This window comes from Pelodiscus sinensis, chromosome 21 (assembly GCF_052426305.1).
Source record: "Pelodiscus sinensis isolate ZL-2025 chromosome 21, ASM5242630v1, whole genome shotgun sequence".
NCBI classification, from domain to species: domain Eukaryota; kingdom Metazoa; phylum Chordata; order Testudines; family Trionychidae; genus Pelodiscus; species Pelodiscus sinensis.
In genome coordinates, this window is record NC_143072.1 from 25,648,321 (window position 1) to 25,672,232 (window position 23,912).

Genomic DNA, 23,912 nt, shown 5'->3' on the forward strand with positions numbered 1-23,912 from the left:
ACAACCCTTTCTTTGCTCCACCCCATCACTAGCTTTGGCTGCACTTCCTACTTCTGGTGCCGGGGCTATAAGAGTCCCGTCCATCCCTGCAACCAGCCTGCCCGACTGCTTGGAACCTGCTGCCAGCTACTAACAATCTTGCCATGGCCAATCAAGGTAAGGGAGCTTGGAGCCGGACAGTAGTCAAGGGGACCGGCAGAATCCCTACTGAGAAGGGGGGAAGGGTACATGCAGAGGAGACTTGGGGGATGAGGGCCAGCATCTTGGGGGCACCACTCTAGCAGGTGCTTGCCCCAGCTGAAGGTAGAGCTTGGACAACCCATGTCTGGATCCGGGCTTCTCGTGTCCCCTTAGCACAGAAGTTCCCTGGGTATCTTGTTAGGCATCTCCATGGTTCGAGGAAGGACAACCCCTTGAGGCACTGACCCCCCATGCTAGGGCTTCCCCGCTCGGCTTGTGTAATGTGATATCTGTTACTTTGCTCAGGAGGGCTCAGCCTGGAAAAGATCGCTGCATTCACCAAAAAATGGGAGGATGACCTGCAGTTCAGACTTGCCCAAAATGTTTCAACCACCAATGGCTCGCTGGAGGTGTGTCTCAGTCGGAAAGTGGTGCAGGACACGGTGCACGTCTTCCAGCATGCAGTACCTGCAGAAGGCAAACCGGTCACTGACCAGAAAAAGTCAGGTAAGGGAAATTCCCTGTACGTTCCAGGCTTCTTGACTGACCTTACCACAAAATCTTTACGCACCGTGGCAGCACAAATATAAGAGCCAAGTTACATTTACAACTGATGTCTTGTGCTATGTTTTAAGCTGCCTTTTCATTAGGAAATATCACCTGGAATATTCTTTCTGTTTCTGAGTTCATACTCTTATCATCCAGCTCCTTATGTCTGTGGAAACACTGACTGGTACACAAACCCCTTTGAGGCTGAAATTAGACAGGGATCTCAGAAACGGCACTCTTCCAAAGACTGGAAGTAACACTGGTCTGAGGTCTGAAATTGTAGGCTGTGCCAAAATAGCCTTGCTCTCCCACGGGACCTGTGGCAGTCTTTAGGTCCCCTGATTTAAGACAGGAGATAGTATTTGTTTTTAACACTAGGGATGTAATTGGCTAATCAAATAGTCGATGTTCCAGGGCTGTTGCTACACTTCAAAGGTGAAAGCGCTGTGGGGAGCACCGGGCCTGCAGGGGACCCCTACTGGCCCCGTGCACCCTGCAGAGTTTCAAAGTGGCAGCGCCACATGGAGCCTGGATCAGCTGGGGACTCTAAGTTCTCAGCTGGCGCTGGGCTGCACGCAGCATCTGAAAGCAGCAGCGCTGCGTGGAGACTAGGATCTGGCCCCGGGCTTTCTGACAGAGGCAGCAAGGGTGGGGGAAGAGTGACTAGTCGACGCGTCTGGCGACTATCCGATAAGCATTTGTATCGGATAGTCAACTAGTCAACTAATTGTTCAAGTCCCTATTTAACATCTGAAGTTGAGAATAAAACTGATCTATTTCTAAGCTGTCATTCAACCTACAATGGATTTGGCAGACAAAGGGTACATCTAGACAACGTTCTCCTTTCGAAAGGAGATATGCAAATCTGGTGTTAATTTGCATATCTTCTTCTGATCGCTTTTTTGAACGCGTTTTTTTCAAAAAAGAAACCAGTTTAGATGCGGTTCTTTCAACCCCCTCCCTTTTTCGAAAGCACCCTGCACACCTCATTTTTTGAGGAAGAAGGGTTATTTTGAAAGAACCGTGTCTAAATTGCTTTCTTTTTTGGAAAAAAACAGTTTTCAAAAAAGCGATTGGAAGATATGCAAACTAACATCAAATTTTCATATCTCCTTTCAAAAGAAGAATGTAGTCTAGATGTACCAACAGAGAGGTTCTCCACTCTTGAGGGAATTCTGAGCCAACGGTATAAGTCAAAATCTGGGATGCTAAGTTCTGTCTCTTTGCTTGTCTGGTCTCTTGATCGTGCTGTGGGTATGTGTTAATTAGGGGGGTTTATCCCATATTGTAAAAGAATTAGACTGAACATCCCCATATAAATCTTGGCTGTGTCTAGACTGGCCAGTTTTTCCGGAAAATCAGCCACTTTTCCGGAAAAACTTGCCAGCTGTCTACACTGGCTACTTGAATTTCCGCAAAAGCACTGACGATCTCATATAAGATTGTCAGTGTTCTTGCGGAAATACTATGCTGCTCCCGTTCGGGCAAAAGTCCTTTTGCGCAAAAGGGCCAGTGTCGACAGCTCAGATTTGTTTTCCGCAAAAAAGCCCCAATCGCGAAAATGGCGATCGGAACTTTTTTGCAGAAAAGCACGTCTAGATTGGCACGGACACTTTTCCGCAAAAAGTGCTTTTGCGGAAAAGCATCCTGCCAATCTAGACGCTCTGTTCCGAAAATGCTTTTAACGGAAAACTTTTCCGTTAAAAGCATTTCCGGAAAATCATGCCAGTCTAGACGTAGCCCTTGTGTTTTAATACAGCCTGTGCAAATCTTCATAGAGCTCGGCAGTGTAACTCTTGTTCCTTTAAAAACAATAAGTAGTCCTGTGGCACCTTAGGGTATGTTTACACTACAAAGTTAATTCGAACTAACAGACGTTAGTTCAAATTAACTTTGATAGGCGTTACACATAGAAACCGCTAGTTCGAACTTAATTCGAACTAGCGGAGCGCTTAATTCGAACTAGGTAAACCTCATACTACGAGGACTAAGCCTAGTTCGAATTAAGTAGTTCGAATTAAGGGCTGTGTAGCCACTTAATTCGCACTAGTGGGAGGCTAGCCCTCCCCAGCTTTCCCTGGTGGCCACTCTGGGCACCACCAAGGAAACTCTTCTGCCCTCCTCCCGGCCCCGGAGCCCTTAAAGGGGCACGGTCTGGCTATGGTGCCTGTGCCAGGTGCAAGCCTGCCAGCACCCAGCCAGTAGACCCTGCACCTGGCACGGCACGAGCCAGCCACCCGCTGCCACCCAGCCCTCCGCCTCTTCCCGGGACCTCATCCATGACCTCCGCACTAGGCACAGGAAAGCGGCTGTCTAGGGCAGGAGAGCTGCCAGCCTGGCCACCCAGGAGCAGGTTTACATGAAAATCAGGGTGGTCCAGTGAGACCCCTGACCCTGAGCCCTGAGCTTAGAACATAAGAATGGCCGTACTGGGTCAGACCAAAGGTCCATCTAGCCCAGTAGCCTGTCTGCCGACAGTGGCCAACACTAGGTACCCCGGAGGGGATGGACCGAAGACAATGAACAAACCATTTGTCTCGTGCCATCCATCTCCAGACTTCCACAAACGGAGGCCAGGGACACCATTTCTACCCCCTGGCTAATACCACTCCATGGACCCAACCTCCATGAATTGATCTCACTTCTCTTTAAACTCTGTTCTAGTTCTAGCCTTCACAGCCTCCTGCAGCAAGGAGTTCCACAGGTTGACTATTTGCTTTGTGAAGAAGAACTTTCTGTTATTAGTTTGAAGCCTGCTACCCATTCATTTCATTTGGTGTCCTCTAGTCCTCCTATTATGGGAACTAATGAAGAACTTTTCTTTATGCACCCTCTCCACACCACTCATGCTTTTATAGACCTCTATCATATCCCCCCTCAGTCTCCTCTTTTCTAAGCTGAAAAGTCCCAGTCTCTTTAGCCTCTCTTCATATGGGACCTGTTCCAAACCCCTGATCATTTGAGTTGCCCTCCCCTCTCCCACCCTCTCTCTTCCCCTCTCCCACCTCCTTTTCCCAGTCTCCCTGAGTTTTGTTCAATAAAGAGAGTTTCTATTTTTGAACACGTGTCCTCTATTTTGTACATCAGGAAGGGGGGCTAAGGAGGGGAAAGTGGAAGGAGGTGAGGGAGGAATGGGGTACGAGCCCCCGATGGGGAGGACTGGGGTGGTTCTGCGGACTCCTCGGGGTGGAAGCTCTCCTGCAGCCCCCCGATTGGTCCCCCTCCCTGGATGGCAGCCTGCGGCAAGTACAGCCGGGCTGATGGCCGAGTGCTGTGATGTACCGAGTGTGGGCACTCAGGGCACTCCAAGCCAGGACTGCTTTGCTGTCCCTCATCGAGTTAGACAAGCGAGCAAGTAACCCCTGAGAACTGTCTGTCCGGGGTGGGGGTCGGGTCCCTTTAAGCACAGCCCTCGGCTAGCCTGAGACAGCAGCTCCACGCTCTAAGTCCTAATCTGATGCCCTGCCGGCACTGCTTCCAGCCAGCCTTAACCTTGGTTCAGAGTACACTCAATGTGGACATGCTAGTTCGAATTAGCAAAACGCTAATTCAAACTAATTTTTAGGTCTAGATGCACTAGTTCGAATTAGCTTAGTTCGAATTAACTAATTCAAATTAAATTAGTTCGAATTAGTGCTGTAGTGTAGACATACCCTAAGAGACTAACCAAAATGTACAGAATCATGTGCTTTCTTGGGTTAAACCCACTTCATCTGATCAACCAGTGTGGAAGTAAAAGAAATCAAGATTATAAGAATAACAGTAGAAGTACCTGTCAAGTATAGGAGGCGTGTTAATAAGGCTAAGATTAAGTGGGCTGATTGTGTCCCATACACAGCTTTTAATGTGAAAATGCAGATGTTAAAGAGGAGAAATTGGCTTTGTTAAGTGCCAACCAGTTAATGTCTTTGTTCAAGCCCAGGGTAATGATGTCACATCTGTAGATGAATTCCAGTTCTGCCGTCTCTCTCTCTGTAATTCCGTTGTAGAAGAATGGCTACTTTTAAATCCATGATTGAGTGATCAGGCAGGTTAAAATGTTCCCCTACAGGTTTGTGTGTGTTACGATTTCTGATGTCTGATTTGCATCCATTTATCTTTTGACTCAGAGTGTCCAGTTTGGCCAATATACATGGCAGAGAGGCATTGCTGGCACTTGATGGCATATAACACAGTAGAGAACTTGTTCCTTTGCTCTCTTACAGGGAGATGTTGGATCTTCTCCTGTCTGAATGTGATGCGTCTGCCTGTCATGAAGAACTTTAACATTGAAGAGTTTGAGTTCAGCCAAGCATATCTCTTCTTCTGGGATAAGGTACAGCAATGCTGGACTTAGATTTTTCTTAGAAGTTTTATCCATGCAGCCAGTATTGGCAGTCTGACTTCCCTCTATATGGGTGTTCAGGCTTTTCTAAGCTGCCACGGAGAAACACAGAAAACAATCTTTGGAAGTCCTTTACAAACACAATTTTCAGATAAAGAGGGAGCAAGTGTTTCTGGATTGAGAGAAAAATTGGTAGAGGGGATTTAAATAATTTGTTCAAAAGAGTAGCATTTTTTTGTTTTGAGACCTCTAATTCCTCTCACGGATCCTTGTAGAAGACTAGACAGGAACAACACTACCTGTTTTCCACTAAAGCCGTCTTAGTCTTGTGCCTGTGACACACTGCTGGAGCTAATTGACTTGTTTATTTCCAACAGTAGTTGCTTAAGAGCTGCTAGTACTAGTAACTGAGAAATGTTTCATCTTGCATCTTCTCTTTCTCCCATATACTAACTTGCTTTCACTTGCATACGCCCAGGAATGGAGTAACATATGGCATGCTACAAGCCAAGGTTAAGTTACCCTATCTGTCCTCTTCCAGGTTGAACGCTGCTACTATTTTTTAAACGTCTTTGTGGAAACGGCTCAGAAAAACAAGCCAATAGAAGAGAGGCTGATGCAGTTCCTGCTTTCCAACCCCACCAGTGATGGAGGACAATGGGACATGCTGGTTAATCTTATCGGTAAGAGAAACAGTGACTGAAAGGGCTTCCGGAAACAGTACTCTTGCCTGAAAGCTCAGAAGTGACGTAAATGTCTCCAGTTGTGTCCTACAGCCACCATAAACTGTACAGCGCTGCCATCTTCATGAGTTCAATGAGGAGGGGGGATGTAAAAAGTCGGTTAAAATGGTAACAACTTACATGTGCTGCTGGCTCTTACATAAACTTTATACTGCAGAGCCCACAGCAAAGCGTGCTGCAACGAAACCACCTTCCTGGGAGTGGGGCCGACAGGGATTGCCGGCTCTGCTCCTGGGGAAGCTTCACGGCAGGTTCTGCAGCTGGCTTCCTGGGATCCAGCTTGTAACCTGGCGGGGGGGGGGAGGAGGGAAAGAGGGATAAGGCTGGTCCCACCATGGACAGGGGTTGGAGCAGCCTCTGCAGGCTGGAGCAGCTGGCAGGGGAGGAGCTGCTCCAGCCCTTACTGTTAACCGGAACTGGTAAGCTTTAGGGTGATGCTTACTGGTTAGCCAGTTAACCTTCGCCATCCTGAGTGAATGGTACTTATTTGTAGTTCCGGTCATCACTGCGATAAAGCGATAGTAAAGGACAAATAATTCATTTAAAATAGTAGGAGAATTCCCACACCGCTCCTTTGCTCTGTGTTTTTCCGTTAAAAGCATTTGCAGAAAAGAGCGTCTAGATTGGCACGGATGCTTTTGTGCAAAGCACTTTTGGCGGAAAAGCGTCCGTGCCAATCTAGACGCAGTTTTGCGCAAGAAAGCCCCGATCGCCATTTTCGTCATCGGGGCTTTTTTGCGCAAACCAGTTTTCAGCTGTCTACACTGGCCCTCTTGCGCAAAAACATTTCCAGAAAAGGGCTTTTGCCCGAACAGGAACGTCAAAGCATTTGCGCAAGAAGCACTGATTTCGGACAGTAGAACGTCAGTGCTTTTGTTCAAAATCAAGCAGCCAGTGTAGACAGATGGCAAGTTTTTGCGCAAAAGCAAGTGTTTTTGCGGGAAAACTTGCCAGTCTAGATGCAGCCCAGGGGTTCTCTTGCTTGACAGACTAGAACAACTCTCATAAAGGGCTGCCCATGCGAAATCAATCCTAGGCGAAGGGTGCTAATCAGCTGTAACAAAAAAGGCCTCTCACTGAAAGATGAACAGAATTTAGCAGCGTCATGTTGGCTTCTGCAGGCTGCAGCTTTCCTCCCTCGCTCTGCAGATCAGAGTTTGGGATTCATACAGCCCTGACATGCTTCTCCCAATCTCCAGAAGGAAGCATTGTCCATGCTTTATGCCATTCTCCGCTCAGCGTAGGGCAGCTCTTTACGCAAAAACATGTGTCAGGATCTAGTTGAATTCACATAGCTGAATTCAGAGATTAAGAACCATTGCTTGACTTCACGGGAACTATGCATCGATGCTATAAGCGTGTAGGGTAACGAGTGGCTAAATAAGCACAAACTGCGGCAAAGGACAGTCTTCTCAACTGCTGATACGGCCTTCACCTGCCCTTTCTTGCTTCATTGTCTTGTGAAAACGTCTTGTGGAAAGAAGACCGTCAGCAGGTCCCTTATCCTGCCTTCTTAATACGGGACCCAGGTCCATCCCTGGGGAAGACTGCATTGGCTGCCCAGCTCCTCCCAGGGTGGGCAGGGTGCAAACCAAATGCTCTATCCCCTAAACCATGCTGGCTAGTTTCTTTGATGATACGCTAAGTGTTCAGGGACTATGTACTTTGTTCTTATACCACCTAGCCCAGTGGAGCTTCTGAGCACTATCACGATGTAAATATTAATTAGTCTTTGTTATAACTCTATATTCACAATTACAAAGCTACGTCTCATAGCTGTGAGGATAAGGTACCTTTTCTCTTGCCACGGAGAAAAGAAATTTAGGAAGTCAGTCCATTCACCTTGCAAGACAAAATACGTGGCACAGTTTAGCATAGATTCAGGAAATTGGCTTGACAGCTTCTAAGAAGAGTCCAATTACTGACAAAAGAGGGCTTCTTAAATATCATTAATGAGCTGAGGAGAAATAGGTGGGACAAGTGGCAGATTGTCATATCTGATCACTGAAGGACGCTATCTTAAAAACCATAATCTTTGGCTTCTCTGACTCTTTTAAACAACCTCTATCTCAGGTGATGTGCATAGAAACCAGGTGCATTAAGGCTTCACTGGGTCTGAGCAGATGTCAACACTGGTCATCTAGAAAGACAAAAGTCTCAGAGAGGCAAGGTGGGCGAGGGAATCTCTTTGATTGGCCCAGCTTCAGGTGGTGAGAGAGACAAGCTCCTGAGCCACACAGAACTCTGTCAGGGTTCGGAAAGGTACTCTGAGTGTCACAGCTAATGCCAGGTGGAACATCCATTTAGCTGTGAGGCTGGGAGAGTCTTTTCTAGTCCCAAACAGGGGTGGACCGTGACCCTAGGCAGACTAGGCAGTTGCCTAGGGTGCTGCCAGGCTGGGTGCCCGATGATGATGTCACGGGGCACCCCGAGTGCCCCGTGATTACGTCATGGCCACTGACAGCCGTGCAGGTGGGGGCGCTGATCGCGCCTTCCACCTGGGGCACCAGCTGCTACAGCCGGCCTTAGGCCGCTCCTGGTCTTAAAGAGCTTTGTGTGGCTTGGAAGCTTGTTTCTCTCACCAACAGAAGCTTCACCTACCTTGTCTCGCTAATAGCCTGTGACTACCTACAAGTCTATCCTTGGACAGATAACATGTCAATTTTCTCTTCTAGAAAAATATGGAGTTATCCCCAAGAAAAATTTCCCTGAATCTTTCAACACAGAGGCCTCTGGGAAGATGAATGAAATTTTGAATCATAAGGTAAATGATCTGAAATTGTGCTAAAACACAGTGGTTAGAGAGATGAAAGAGAAATTATAATCTACAGATGTTCCTGAGTGGCTACCTTAAATGTTCCCTATTGATCAGAGTATTAAGAGCCCGTCTGGCTTCTTCCTTGCATCCATATGACATTGCATTTGAAAGGATTAAAAGGTGAAGGGGAACAGTCCTAAAATGCTGGGAAGAGGAGAGGAAGTAGGTTCGTGAATAGCTGCTACTGTATTTAGAGGGTTTGATGTTCTTGCTTTCAAACAGGAGCTTGAAAATATCCCTTGCAGCACTTTTTACAATGGTCTTTAGATCTCTAACTCCTACAGAAAAAATTCTGCCTTCCTGGCTGGCAGAAGATCTTTCTGCAAAATTCATGCAGCCACAGAGAGCTTGTTTTCTCCTACTGTGTTCTCAAAGATGCTAAGGCTCTAATGATGCCTGTTGCCAAGTGTGGTGGCTAAGATTTACACATGCAGAATTTAAAAATACAGAACTAGGGATAGGACCAAAACCAGCTTGCATAGGAAAGGCTGCAGGGCCATGTGAAATACTGAAATGACTGTGACAAAGGAAGGTTTGGGATAAAGCAGGTTTAGGCACGTCAGACGGGGGATCTGAATCCATGGTGGTAACAAATGAAATGGCAGACAAAGCTTTTCACTAAAAGCTTTGTTTTGGCAATTCATGAGTCCATGATCAAGGGACAGCTGTTCCTGGGAATCTGCACAGATGAGTTGGTAAATAAAAGGTGCATGCTGAAATTAAGTCAGAGGTTCAATGCTGTTACTTAGGGCCTGACATCTCCCAGTCTTCACCTTGATTCTGGCACATCAACTGGCCCGTTCGGTGCTACCTTGACTGCGCGACAATACCTGAGTTTGCAGATAATAGTTGTAAGCAGAGTTACAAAATATATAAGTGCCTGCAAGCCTCAGAAATGGTGTTGCAACATTTGGACATCACTATGTGACATAACACTGAGATATTGAGAAGAATCCAGTTCTAGGAGAAGCCTGCCAGTAATGAAGTCCAGACTGCTGCCTGGAAAAGACTGAGACAGTTTTTGATTATTTTTCAATACATTTTGGTGATCCTTCAAAAAAAGTAAAAGCTTGGTTTACAATGGTCTAAAATATAATATAAAGGACACATTTTTAATAGAAATACCAATATTGTTTTTCCGTAAATAAACCTTTTGTGATGGATGCCTGACAGAGAGCCATAAAGCAAGTCCTGACTTCCTAACTCGTGCAGGCTTTGCAAATAGATACTGTTTATGCTCCTGTTGCAGTGATAACATGGCCTTTTCTTTTGAAACAGATGCGGGAGTACTGTATGCGACTAAGAAACATGGTAGCAAATGGGTCAACTGAGGAAGAACTCGAAGAAGCAAAGGACGCTATGATAGAGGAGGTAAAATATATAACACCTGATTCATTCCATGCCAGAAGCAAGCCACTACAGATGAAGTTATTCTTGCCTTCTCTTGTTCTAATGCTAGCTATAAAGTGCAAAACAAATTCTTTCTATTGTACACGACTCTAGTGACACAGATGGCCATGTACTCTCTAAAGTGTTACTATGTGATTGTTTTAGGAATGTTTTCCTATATACACTCTTCTCTGCATGTGGGGGATACCACTGCACTTAAACCCTGGTGGAGCTAGGGCACTTTACACCAGCTGAGAATTCACCCCACCAGGTGTTGTTAACAGATAAAAACCCCAGCATCTGCATTCTCAGTGGAGACCAAAATAATGCATATAGCCTGTTCTCACTAAAAGGGACTAGAGGACTTGGCTATACCCACTGTAAACTTAGAAATTGCTATGTTGGAAGAATCTCCTTTTCTTCCCCTCTCTTCAGCACGCTTTCAAAAGCTTCCTGGGAAATTACTCATTTCTCTTCCTTGTACAATCTATAGCCCAGAGGTCCTTCTCTCCGGTATTATTACTGCAATTCATAGCTTTACTATCCCCAGTTCAAAGGTTAAAGTAAGAAATGTGACGTGATAGCAAAACTGGCACTAAGTTCTTTTTGTTTTGTATCTGAAAACAAAACCTTTATATATTTTCAAACGTGTCATGCTCTGGGTCAAATGACCTCGTATCTTATTGATTCTACCCTTCCTTAGGCTGCAGATTACCTTTTTGCATTTTAATATCCATTAACGTGATTTCTGTTTTTAGGCTTTGCATTCACACATCGACTGGAAGAGTTAATTGCAGAATTAACCTGAAGCCTCCTAGAATGGCTTGATTAATTGAGATAAGGCAAAGACATGATGAGTTCCCTGCAGATTTACATTTTTCATTTGCTTTGTTTAGAATCTCCAAGTTTCTAGCATTAGAAACTGGAAATCCAGTTCATTAATGGCTCACAAATGTCTGTCTGCATCTGGAAACAGTTGTGGTGTGTGTGTTCTTTAATCTACCCCCACTCGGTTATTTTCTATTCCAGTACAGTTTCAAAAGATGGGGGGCAGGGAGAGCCAGAAAGTCTATTAGAAATGGGGTTCAGCTTCTTGCAATGCAGCTAACCCTTGAATGCAGCTTGAGAAAGCTAGCCATGCAAGAGGGAAATGTGGTGCTCCCAGAAAACTACCTAAAAACAGCCATGCCCTATATAAAGTAGAGAACCTGTATAATAGGATAAGAGAGGATCCCCTCGTCTCTTAAACAGAAGTTGATTTAAATGGACATAGTCCTCTTGAAATCAAGCCTAATATCCTTCATCTAATACATTGTTAAATATATTAAAAGAGACAAGAAGATTCTGCCATTTCCAAAGAAAGCAGAAATCCTCTTAATCTCATAGAAGGAAAAGTGATTAATGGAAGTGTATCATTAGAATGAAAATGTTTCTGTGGATGTATGCTAGAAGACATGCATAATCGGAGCCCTTTCCCATACAATAATTGTATGTGCTGTGGAGAAGAGGGTTTTTCTGGAATAAGGCAGCCAGCTGGCTACTTTTTCAGTCTCAAAAGACAGAGTCCTGATTGTGGTCTTTGACTGGAACTGCTTTTATGTTCTGATGAATAGTCTAAATACAGCGTCTACCTGGGATAGTTTGATTGCACCTCAATGGAGTTGCCAAAGTTAAGGATTGGACAATGTTTCAGCTAGGTCATATATGTTTTTATTGTATTTCACTGCTACCACTCTCAGAGTACGTCTAGACTACAAGCCTCTTTCGAAAGAGAGCATCTAGACTGCAGCCACTTCTTTCGAAAAAGCGAGCCATTTTTTCGAAAAAGAGCACCCAGGCAGTCTGAATTCTCTCTTTCGAAAAAGCCCTGTTTGTATTCAAGAACGCCTTTTTTCGAAAGACCACTTTTGAAAAAAGGTGTTCTTCCTCGTAAAATGTGTTTTACCACGGTCGAAAAAACCGCTGCGTTCTTTCGATTTAATTTTGAAAAAACACAGCAGCAGTCTAGATGCAGGGGAAGTTTTTTTTTAAAAAAAGGCCACTTTTTTCAAAACAACCCTGTAGTCCAGATACACACTCCTAGGACTTGGAACTGATTCTACTAGTGCCCCACCTTGAGGTTCTTAGCAAAACTACAGAAAGCTTGAGCAGGACACTGTGGTGTTTTTAGCATGGTGAGGAAGCTCTGAATTTTGTGGCCTTTAATTTGACATTAGGAATTCCAGAGTGAGGGATCTTAGTACCAGATGGGGAGAACTGAGTAACACATTGTTATTCAGATAGTTAAACATTAAGGCTACGTCTACACTGGCCCCTTTTCCGGAAGGGGCATGGTAATTTTTGAGATCGTAATAGGGAAATCCGCGGGGGATTTAAATATCCCCCGCGGCATTTAAATAAAAATGTCCGCCGCTTTTTTCCGGCTCTTAGAAAAGCCGGAAAAGAGCGTCTACACTGGCCCCGATCCTCCGGAAAAAGCGCCCTTTTCCGGAGGATCTTATTCCTCCTTTGAAGTAGGAATAAGATCCTCCGGAAAAGGGCGCTTTTTCCGGAGGATCGGGGCCAGTGTAGACGCTCTTTTCCGGCTTTTCTAAGAGCCGGAAAAAAGCGGCGGACATTTTTATTTTTATTTAAATGCCGCGGGGGATATTTAAATCCCCCGCGGATTTCCCTATTACGATCTCAAAAATTACCATGCCCCTTCCGGAAAAGGGGCCAGTGTAGACGAGCCCTAAGGGCACATTTACGTTACATGGAATATCAAGGCTGCCGCGGTCAATCTTCTGGGGTTTGATTTGGAGGGTGTTGTATAGAACGGTTAATTCAAACTCAAAGGATGCCCCCATTGGTGACAGTACTCCTGCTCCTCGCAAGGAGTAAGGGTTGCCAACAGGAGCATTTTCTCCCTTTGACCTCCTGCTGTGTGGACAGGGATTTAAGATATGTCCACCCCACCTATGTATCTTACTTTGATCTTCTCGTATAGTGTAAGATCAGGCCCACGAGCCTACTTCTGCAGTTGGCACCACGTGAAGGTATCCATTGACTAATGACATTTCTGTGGCTGGCCCAACTGCAGAATTTTGGTGCTTAATCGATAGCCCGAGAGAGAAAGCGTGGGTGAGTTTTCATGCCCCTTTGGCTTTCGGTGCAGATATTCAGAATAGTGAGCATCTCCATGGGGAGCCCCCCCGAGACCTTCTCCTGGGAGTTCCGAGATAAGGAGAAGAACTACCACAAGATCGGCCCTGTGACACCACTGCAGTTCTACCAAGAGCACATCAAGCCGCTCTTCAACATGGAAGACAAGGTTGGGGAACACAATAAATACCTTGTTGCTGAAGCAGCGGTGGTTTGTTTCTACCGCTTGTTATGGGGGCGGGGTGTGTGAAGAATAATTGTGCTTTAATGCTAATTTAAGAGCTCCTGCGTGGCTTAGCCACCGGCGCCTTGATAATAAAATGTTAATAATTAGACTAGAATGCACTTCCCGTGCAGTATTTGAGGACACGTGCACCAGCTTATAATGGGGTCTTCTATTGCATTTAATAAACTTTTGGGCTGGGTCTAGACTGGCAAGATTTTGTGCAAATACTTTTAACGGAAAAGTTTTTCCGTTAAAAGTATTTGTGCAAGAGAGCGTCTATACTGGCATGTGCCTTTGCGCAAAAGATTTGCAAGAGAGTGTAGACGCTCTCTTGCGCAAGAAAGCTCCAATGGCCATTTTAGCCATCGGGCTTTCTTGTGCAAGAAATGAACGTGGCTGTCTACACTGGCCCTCTTGCACAACAATACTTGCATAAGAGGGCTTATCCCTGAGCGGGAGCATCGGAATATTTGCACAAGAAGCACTGATTCTGTACATTACAAAGTCAGGGTTCTTGCACAAATACTCGCGGCCAGTATTTTGCGCAAAATCATGCCCGTCTAGACACAGCTTTGATGTTCCAGAGGAAGCAGTCCTTAGTTGCCTGAGATGGTCAGCCAGCTAGAACAGAGGAATCAATCTGATTTACCACGAGTTCCTAATTTCTTTGAGGCTTCAATGGCTTTGTGATTTAAGTAGTAACATCTTATTGGTGGCAGATTTGTCTAGTGAATGATCCTCGACCCCAGAACCCGTACAACAAGCTCTACACTGTAGAGTACCTGGGCAACATGGTGGGAGGGAGAAAAACGCTCTACAACAACCAGCCTGTTGACCTGTTGAAGAAGATGGCTGCAGCTTCCATTAAAGATGGCGAGGTTTGTGTTTTCTCTCTCTCAGTGACACAACATTTTGTCTTTTGTAATGTAATAGGCTACACCTTGGGATATGGCCCAGGCGTAACTCCTCTCTCCTATTTTTAGGCTGTGTGGTTTGGCTGTGATGTTGGAAAACACTTCCACAGCAGGCTGGGCATCCTTGATATGCAAGCGTAAGTTTAGGAAATTAAAACAATTGTTTTCTGAGCTCTGTTCCTGGCAATGGAGTACACACTGAAAATGTTAAGGCGGTAAAAGGTGTTCAAAACTGTTCTAATTTTGTTTTTACCCAAAATGAGTAAGACAAATGTCTGTTTAGACCTGTACTCCTTTTGTTAAATACCCTTCCTTTTTGGCTTTTACCTGAAATGCTGATACTGTGAAAACATACTCCGTTCCTAATTCACTGATGTGAAACTTTAATGTAAAATATTCGTAGATGAATAAAGAGGAACTTAACTGCAGTATGTTCTTTCTGTGCTTCCTGCAAAGCAAACAGGAAGGGGATATAGAATCTGTCTGAATGTGGGTTATTCCATAGCCTACTCTTGGAGTTTGCGCAGTTCCTTGAATTCCCTAGTTCTTAGAGAACGGCATTCCAAAAAGGGTCCCTTCACATTGATTCTAACTCAAAATTTGAAAAGGAGTGAAGCATCTGTCAGAGCAGTATAACATTGGATAATACATTCCTCTGATCCCACTTCCTCTTCTTCTGCGTTCACCTCCGTTGCATGGCTTACTTGTAGGTTTGACCATGAGCTGGTGTTCGGTGTCTCTGTCAAGCAGATGAACAAAGCAGAACGATTAATCTTTGGGGAATCATTGATGACCCATGCCATGGTCCTCACTGCCTTCTCGGAGAAGGTAAGATCTCCTCCACAAGCACTGCATCTATTTGCACAGATGTATTTGAACTCTCCCGCAGTTTGTTTATATGCTTCTTGGTCACTCAGAATGTACATGTTCCGCCCAAGGGCAGCATATGTATAAAACAACAACCTGTGCATGATGCCTATTCATATGCTATTCACCTGTATCACTTATTTGGAGAAACTAAAAAACAGAACCTTACCAACAAGGGAGGAATCCTAGATAACAAGATAACATTTTGTTTTCTATGCCCAGAAACTCTTTGAGAAGCACAAAAAACCCAAAAACCCTTGACTCGTATTTTCTGGGAAATTAAAAGACATCGTTGCTGACTTCAAAAGTATGGAAATTCTGATTTATCTTGCTAACCAGGGAATCAAAGGTGATAGCACATCACTGGAGATATTTAAGAGCAGGTTAAATAGATACCTGTCAGGGATGATCTAGACAGTGCTTGGTCCTACTGTGAGAGCAGGCGACTGGACTCGATGACCTCTCAAGGTTAGTTTCAGTTCTACGATCCCCTTCCATAGCACACTGGTTAATCTAGTCTAGATGTGGCACCAAGCATTGTACTACTTAAAATGTACTTGAACAACCTGCAGGAGGCACTCAACCTCAAAATTTGTAGCATGACTTCTGTGACACATCCACTAATGAGAGAGAAGAATCTAAACCCCAAACAGCAGTAGTTCTTAGCACCACTAGAGTGCAGTACAGCTGTCGGCAATGTAATTAACGTCATTTGAGAGAACTATGTAAAACCCAGTATCTTTGGATACCTGGAAGTCACAAATCAGCTTTAATTTGTGTTTTCTGAAAAAAATCTAGGAGACCACTCCCTACCATAGAACACACAGTGAATTTTTAAGGTTCCTTTTAAAAAATAACCTCTTCCAAACGAAGATTACTTGGTCTGAGAAGTGCTTACATATTACTGAAAACTTCCCCGGGGAGTCAGTACTTTGTGCAAGAGCATGAAATGGGATTGTTCAGAGTCGGTTTTTTTCTCAGAACTACTCCTCAACTTTATCCACACTGGTCTGCACACACACTTTTCAGAACTAATTGTGTGTGACAATTAGGATTAAAGACTATTCTGATCAGTGTCAAGTTTGGATATTTGTGTATAGGGCTGTTAGGGACTAGTCGACTCCCCTCCTCGCCCAGATAGAGGCAGCAAAGGGGGGAGAAAATGGGGTACTTCAAAGCAGCAGCCCCACACAGCTGAGCCCGGGATCAGATGTGTGGCACTGCTGCTATGAAACGCTGAGGTGGTGTTCAAAGTGGCAGTACCACACAGCCAATCTCGGGCTCAGCTGTGCCACCTTGGCGTTTCAAAGGGGCAGCACCACACAGCTGTGCCCAGAATCTGCTGTGCAGGGCTGCCCCTTTGTAATGCTGAGGGAGTTCAGCTGTGCAGCGCTACCGCGCATGCAGCCTGGGGTCAGCTGGGGACTCCCCAGCTGACCCTGGCTCCACGTGGCATTTCAAAGCAGCAGCGCAGCATGGAGCCCAGAGTCAGCGGCAGACTCAGAGTCCCCTGCTGATCCCGGGCTCCATGCTGCGCTGCTGCTTTGAAAGGCACAAGAGCCCCCACTGGCGTTCTTGTACATTTCCAAGGAGGAATGCGGAAGTGCCTATTAACTAGTTGAGTAGACGACGGAAATTCCATCAACTACTCAACTAGCCAATTAACCGTTACTTAACATCCTTAATAGTAACCTTATTACTAATATGCTTTATTGGAGATCACAGTCCCCAATCTATATTTATTAATTTTTTAGTCTCATGTGCACACAGAAGCCTATGTGTAATCACGTACGGAAAGGTAACGTAACTTGCGCTGTAATCTGGTTTCTTTTCACACTGAAAACTATTTTTGGAACAGTAACCCTTATACAAGTCCAAATTCCTTCCTGGCATTTTTCTTTCTTGGTGTTGATATGCGATGAGAGATTTTAGGCTGGAACAGAACACAGTCTTGTCTACACTCGAGCACAGCTCTTTGTCATTGAACCAGTTGAAGTTCAAACAGTCGAGGGTATCCATATTTGATTCATGGTTCATGTTTGCCCCTTGTTCTCTCAAGCAATGTTCTAAACTGTTTCAGTTGCAAGGACTCCTAGTTGCCTATCATTTAGTTCCAGAATTCACTGTTTCTGAGCAGAACCAGGGCGATTTCATGAGGCCGCCAGTGCACAGTGGGGCACTAGGAGGTCGAGCAGAACTATTTCAGCTAGTGTGGACTCAATCATATTCAGTCTGAATTGATTAAACTTTAACTGACCATTAAACTTGTCGAAAGCCACTATGGAATCAGACTGAGACCATTCAGCAAGACCTCCTAATGACCCACCTGGGACTGCTCCTGTATGGTGATGATCTACAGCCTTCTGGGGGGAACTTACCTGGTTTCAGTTTTGAAAGTAGATCAGGCAACAGTGCCAAACGAAGACTGAAGAAAATCTAATTCTGGGAGAAAAACCGGATAAAATAGCAAATAGTCATCCAACTGGAAGAGAACATCTCCAGGGAGACCAAAGCTGGCTAATGTGGTGTGTGAGGGGGAAGCCTCCATTGACAGGCTGAAAGTTAGAAGTGGGGTTATCAGGGTGGAAAAAGCCCAATGAGCAGCACCCACAGCTTCCAGGTGAGTCACTACCTTGACTCTCAGAGGGGTCGCCGTGTTAGTCTGAATCTGCAAAAGCGGCGAGGAGTCCTGTGGCACCTTATAGACTAACCGAAGTGTTGGAGCATAAGCTTTCGTGGGCAAAGACCCACTTCGTCGCTTTGACATGCATCTGACGAAGTGGGTCTTTGCCCACGAAAGCTTATGCTCCAAACACTTCAGTTAGTCTATAAGGTGCCACAGGACTCCTCGCCGCTTTTACCTTGACTCTAATCATCAACAACAGCCTAGCGAGGCTGTGAATGCAAAGAGGAAGAGTATTTCATCAGAATAAGTTCCTCTCCCATTGACAGACAATTCCTGTTATGGGAAAGGGAAGTGTCATATGGCTTAGGGCAAGGCACAAATGTTAAACTCACACAAGTTAGACACTTTGTGTCTTTTCTAAGAAATTAAATGGCTTGAGCTTTTTCAGTGAACAAGTAAATTTGTCTTGAGTCACTTTTTTGGCTGAGGTTTTTTATTTTAAAATACAGGAAAACCATTTAGTAGTTTTGATCTGCCTTGATTGGATTAAACCATGTATTTGTTTATTGCTAATTGTAAAAAAATGACTCTTTAAGCTCATCCCTTCTTTTTAGCTAGTGAGGAACATTCACAACCTCCAACAGGACAGAATAATGCCTTTGGGGAACTTGAGTATCTTCCATGGGATATGTTAGTTTGTGGACACTGGTCCTAATTAGGAAAGGACCCAAATAGACTATATTCTGTAGGGGAAATGTAAAATGCAAGCTATCCAAGAAACTGCAAGCATCTTTCCAATAAGATTACCAAGGATGATCATAAGGAGCAGGAGCGGCCCGAGGCTGGATGCAGCAGCTGGTGCCCCAGGCGGAACACGCGATCGGCGCCCCCACCTGCACGGCCGTCAATGGCGTGACATCATCATCGGGTGCCCCGTTGAAGGCGGTGCCCTAGGTGATGGCCGAGTCGGCCTATACTCACGGGCCGCCCCTGATAGGGAGAGAGAAACAGCTCTCTCAAATCTTACCAAAACTTCTAAAAGTAGTTCTAAATACTTCATATATTAGTCTTACAGCAGTTAGTGCTTCTGCATCTAAAATCATCAGCAATAGAATTGCAAAACTTTATTTTTTCTGAGCATCTGCCTAGCAATTCACTTGGCATGAGCATTAAACGTATCTGTGCGTCAGATCTGTGGTTCTGTTGCCAATAATTTTAGAAGTGGAAGCACTGTCAGAAACTTGGAGGCATTTCTCCACTGAATACATGTTTTACTTTGTTCTTTCTTCCAGGATGGGCAAGAAGAATCATTTGAGAAATGGAGGGTGGAGAATTCCTGGGGTGAAGACGCTGGTAATAAAGGTAATAAATCACTGCAGTCACGTGAATACACTGTTGAACTCCGTATCTGGAGATGAGGAACTGGAAGGGGAAAGGACATTGTGTTGGCAGGCATTCCATAGATGTCAGCTCAGGTAAACAACACGCAACAAGTGTGCACAAGGCAAGATGCTACACCTAATACTCAACTCATATGAAGAGAAGTCAAAATTCATGTCCCACAGAGTTAATAGCAGAACGTAGGTTTCCTCCGCCTCCAGTGCTCCATGGTCCCCTGGGGGTTTGCAAACTGTGTCTAAAATTTTCAAAGGGGGCAACTCCTTTTGAATTTTTCAGGGTCTCCAAATGAAGAAAAGATTTTGAAGAGATAAAAGATTTTAGAAGCAGAATTCTGAACTTGGATTCCTGTCTGGTCAAATATTGCCTCATGAAGATGGCAACAAATGTCCATCTTCATCTCCCATAATAGGAATTAGGTACAGCGGGATACTCAGGCAGGCAGGCTGCCTGCATGCTATGGTAGCCCCATGCTGCCCAAAGCTGCCGGCTAGCGTGTCTCTGGGTGCTCCTTGAAAAGGGAGGGGGCAGCATGTTTCCAAGCACTGCCCCACAGCTACAACAGACAACGGGAGTTGTGAGGATGGTGCTGGGGGTCAATGCACAGACACCCACCGCCTCCTACTCCCAAAGGGCATGCCCATACTGTGCCCACCTCTCTTCTAAAGAGATGCTTTAGACTGAGGAACTCTAGCTTGACTGACTTGACTGTGCTCATTGTGTGTTTGTCCTGGCCAAGCCGTACCACGTAACCTAACTCTGAACCCAGCATCTCCAATCAGAGGTGTTAAAAACCACATAGGAGATCCCCAAAGGTGAACGCTGAATGAATGGTCATTCAATCCTGTTAGCCCATCTGTTCGACAGGGGTAGGACTGTCTACTTCAGCACAAAGAAAAGCCTTTCTTGCTGAACAGCTGCAGATAGCAGCCATGTCAACAGCTGTTACATTTGCCATCTTGTTGGGCTCTCTCTCTTATTCCTAGCATCTCTACTACAGCTTAATTCTCTATCGTAGAGACTTACCTTTGTGTCTGAGCACTTAGGTTTACCCTCACACTCCCATGAGAGATGGCAGTGCTGGTAGCCCATTCTACAGATGGGGACTAGAGGCACTGGCAGACTAAGGGACTTACCCACTGTCACACAGGAAGTCTGGCAGAATGGGGACTTTAGACAAGGACTGCGGAGAGCCAGGCCAGTGCCCGAACCGCTGGACCAGACTTCCTTGTCTGGCTCTTCCTAATGAAATGCTCCCGCCATTAGGCTTTTCTAGGGAGAAGAAAGGAGAAACACGGTGCAGCTTTGTGCTAGCGGAGTACCGGAGAACTAAATCTTATACAGGACTTTTTGGGCAGTCACTTAGTAGGCCCTGCTGAGCCTTTTGTCAGAACAGGCAGCGGCGATGCCAGAGTCTCTGTTCTCTCTAACAGACGTGGCTGGAGTAGAAATACTAGACCGGGCCTACCTGGGGCTGCACTGCTGCCTTCTGCCCCGAAATACAATCACAACTCACTGCCCTCTGTTTATCCCTTGTAGCTGGAATGCAGAGCAAGGGGTGTGGCTTGGACATGTACTCTTGGTGGCTCTACTGTACTCTTGAGGCAAGGGAATAATTCCCACGACAGATGATGGCTTTCCCTGTAACTCTGGCTACACGCCGTCTCAAGGGACAGTGACCAGCCCTGTTCGATGGAGCTAAAGTTTTACTTGGCGCTTTGTTGTTCAGACGTTGGCACCCCACACAGTCCACTCCAGCATGCAGAACGGCAACAGACACGGAGGCAGGGCGTTCATTATCCTGCAAGGTGCAATTACTAGCTGGTGGTCAAGAATGAGAGTTTTTTTGTGACCCCAGAACTTATATCCTGGAGAAAGAAAAATCAAGTCACCTTCCCTGGGCAGTACATCCAAACCAGCTTCTAGCTCGCATTACAACTCAATTCCCTGGAATAGAGGCGTGTAATGCCTTAAATATTTTATCTATAGGATTTTTTTCTTTATACAGGTAAAAGGCTCTTACATGCAGATTCCCAGCCAGAGCCTTAGAGAAGGAAGGGTATAACACAAATGGTTGTTTTTCCTAAAGATTTGTGTCAGCCACAGAGTGTCTCAGGGGCTTTGTGCCCGAGGGAATAAATTAGCATCAACTATGGACACACGCATTCTCTCCATCTCCTGAAATGGAATTCTGAACAAGGACACCCAGATAACTGGAGTGGTTAACAAGCATGGATTAAACAGTCTGAAGTTTAGCTTAAGCAAGCAGGAATGTATTTAATATATTGTAGTTCAGCTAAATATGAATGAATAGTCTTGATGTCCATTAGAACAGCAACATGGGACAGAGCGATTAAAAGGAGCTTCCCCTATTCAGAGGGTCTGCCTTTTGCAGAAGGATGACCTATGCTCTATTTGTTGTCAAGTTAGAAATCCCTTTGTTCTGCCTCAGCGGCCATGTGTACTGAACAAAATAATCTTCCTTGCATAAAAGGGACCTGTATTTGCAAAACTGTTCTCAGGATTTCGGGTCCGAGATACTCCTCTTTAGGCTTGTTAATCCAAGTCTGTCGTAGCTAAAATCTATTTATTCAATAACTAAAGGAACAGGAAATTGAAGTATTCGAGACTTTGCCACAAACGTTGCTGTAGAAATAGGATTATTCTGTGTGACTGAGTATGAAGATCATAGAATCCTAGGGCTGGAAGAGACTTCAGGAGGTCATCAAGTCCAGCCCCCTGCTCAAAATTGTCAGACATTATAATATTGCATAAGATCCATGATTCCCCATATCCGTAATGTCCTTTGTTAGTAAAGTAACTGCCTTTGTTTTTCATCCCCAGGTTACCTGATCATGACGGATGACTGGTTTTCTGAGTACGTGTACGAGGTGGTGGTGGATAAGAAGCATATGCCAGAAGACGTCTTAGAACTGATGCAGCAGGAACCTATTGTCTTGCCAGCATGGGACCCCTTGGGTTCACTAGCGAAGTGAACTGCAGAGCACTTGCCTCCCAGTGAGCAACCAGAAGTAGATGTAATAGAGAATCCCAGAAACCAGAAGCCATAGCCAAATGATGTGACCAAGCGCAGAGCTTGGTCCATAGTCTTTAAATATATGCTAAGGATCTTTTCAAGAAACAGCGCTTTCCTGAATGGCTGAGTAAAAAAAAAAAAAAAAAAGTGTCAGACTACTCTGCGCCTGCACAGAAAATTTGCCCACCTCATCATGCTACTGTATAAGTGCTTTCAATGACAGTTGGATTTTATCTCTTTAATAATGAACATAACCCTGTAAAATTGTTTTGACCAGTGCTTTCCATAGGAAAGATGATTGTAGATGGCCATATTTTAGGATAATTAGCTGACTGATATCAATTAGAAAAGTACAGCAAAATGTACATTAGTCATTCCTGGTTTTACTTGTACTGTAAAAGTATCCAGAGTCATTAGTTACTTAGAGTGTTTCAAGAGAGCTGTTTACATTTACTAGGGGGTTCATCTTCAGGGGGTAGGTGTGCAGACATGGTTTAATTTTCTTAAGAATAATGTATCCAAAACTGATTCCCATTCCAGCAGCATTGAGCTTTTTCCTGAATGTACTTAGTCTGACTTGCTTTCTGCTTTGCCCTATCAACGTATGACCAACTGATTCTCATCTGTACCCACACGAATGTTGTTTTTCAATAATATTAGCAGGAACTACCAGCAATTAGTTCAAAGGCAGAGTTAGAGAATATGGTGCCAGTTTTTATTTACTGCACTTTATTTGGACATCTTCAACTAAATACTGCTAGGAAACTTTTAATTAAAACCCTTTCTGGTGTTAAAGGTACAGCGCTGTTTCCCTCTCCTCTCCTCCCCCAAATTGGCCACATGCATCTTCACCGCATTGGAAAGATGTTAGTGACCCACAGAACACTTGCAGGTCAACAAGGCATGTTACATGCTCTTCTTAGTAGTAGAAGTCACGAGTTCTTCCACAGAGGAAGACGTTCACACTACAGGAGCTCAAGAATCGAGGTAATGAGCACAGTGTAAATGCTAGAAGCCAAACCAAGCCAAGCTGTTAAGCCGCTTAACATGACCTCTTTGACTGTGATTTGTGCTGTTCTGCACTGAATCTTCACTCATTGGGCAGGGGTAGGACAAAGAAGAAAATACTGACTGAAAAGAATAATCCACTGACCTACTGTAGATAAAACAGTGCTGGCCTTAAGCACAAGCAAGGAATGGGAAGGTTGGGGTTCCAAATTCAGCTTCTATTATTGGCATATGTGCATGAAAATGTATTTTCACCTCTAATAAAGCTCATTAAAAATTCATGGTGTAAAGAACTGCAAGACTTGACTGCAAATAGACTTGCTCATAGCTTTTCCTTCTGATAGTACTACCGGGCAATGTGTTTTTTCTCAAATTTTTATTGGTGACTATTTCAAACACACAATGCTTAGATTTCCTCCAAGGTAGCCGCTTTGTTTCCAGTTGCATTAAAAGCTAAAAATACAGTCCTTTCTTACTGTCATTTTTCAACCGCAGGAATTGCCACAGATGTTTGACAGCTAACGGGAGCTAAGATGGCCTATGAAAAGAGAAGCAAGAGGGGTGTGTCTGAGCCCTCATGTCATTAAGACGGGATCCAGACGAAGTGCTGGAGAACCCTGCTAAGAAAGGCACTGAAATAACTTACCTTGCACATCATACCAATGAGCTCCATTAGTGATGCCACCCTGGAA

The 23,912-nt window shown here is 44.8% G+C and overlaps 1 protein-coding gene across 1 annotated transcript; it reads left to right on the plus strand.

Moving 5' to 3' along the window:
• On the plus strand, positions 1 to 23,513 carry LOC102462350 (bleomycin hydrolase-like). The gene is made up of 12 exons (XM_025184242.3): positions 1 to 156; positions 487 to 687; positions 4,935 to 5,044; positions 5,595 to 5,736; positions 8,472 to 8,560; positions 9,893 to 9,985; positions 13,158 to 13,313; positions 14,090 to 14,248; positions 14,354 to 14,421; positions 14,995 to 15,112; positions 19,070 to 19,139; positions 22,020 to 23,513. The coding sequence occupies exons 1-12, from the start codon at positions 144 to 146 to the stop codon at positions 22,169 to 22,171; spliced, it is 1,371 nt and encodes a 456-aa protein (XP_025040027.2). The 5' UTR covers positions 1 to 143; the 3' UTR covers positions 22,172 to 23,513.
• The last annotated feature ends 399 nt before the right edge of the window (positions 23,514 to 23,912 follow it).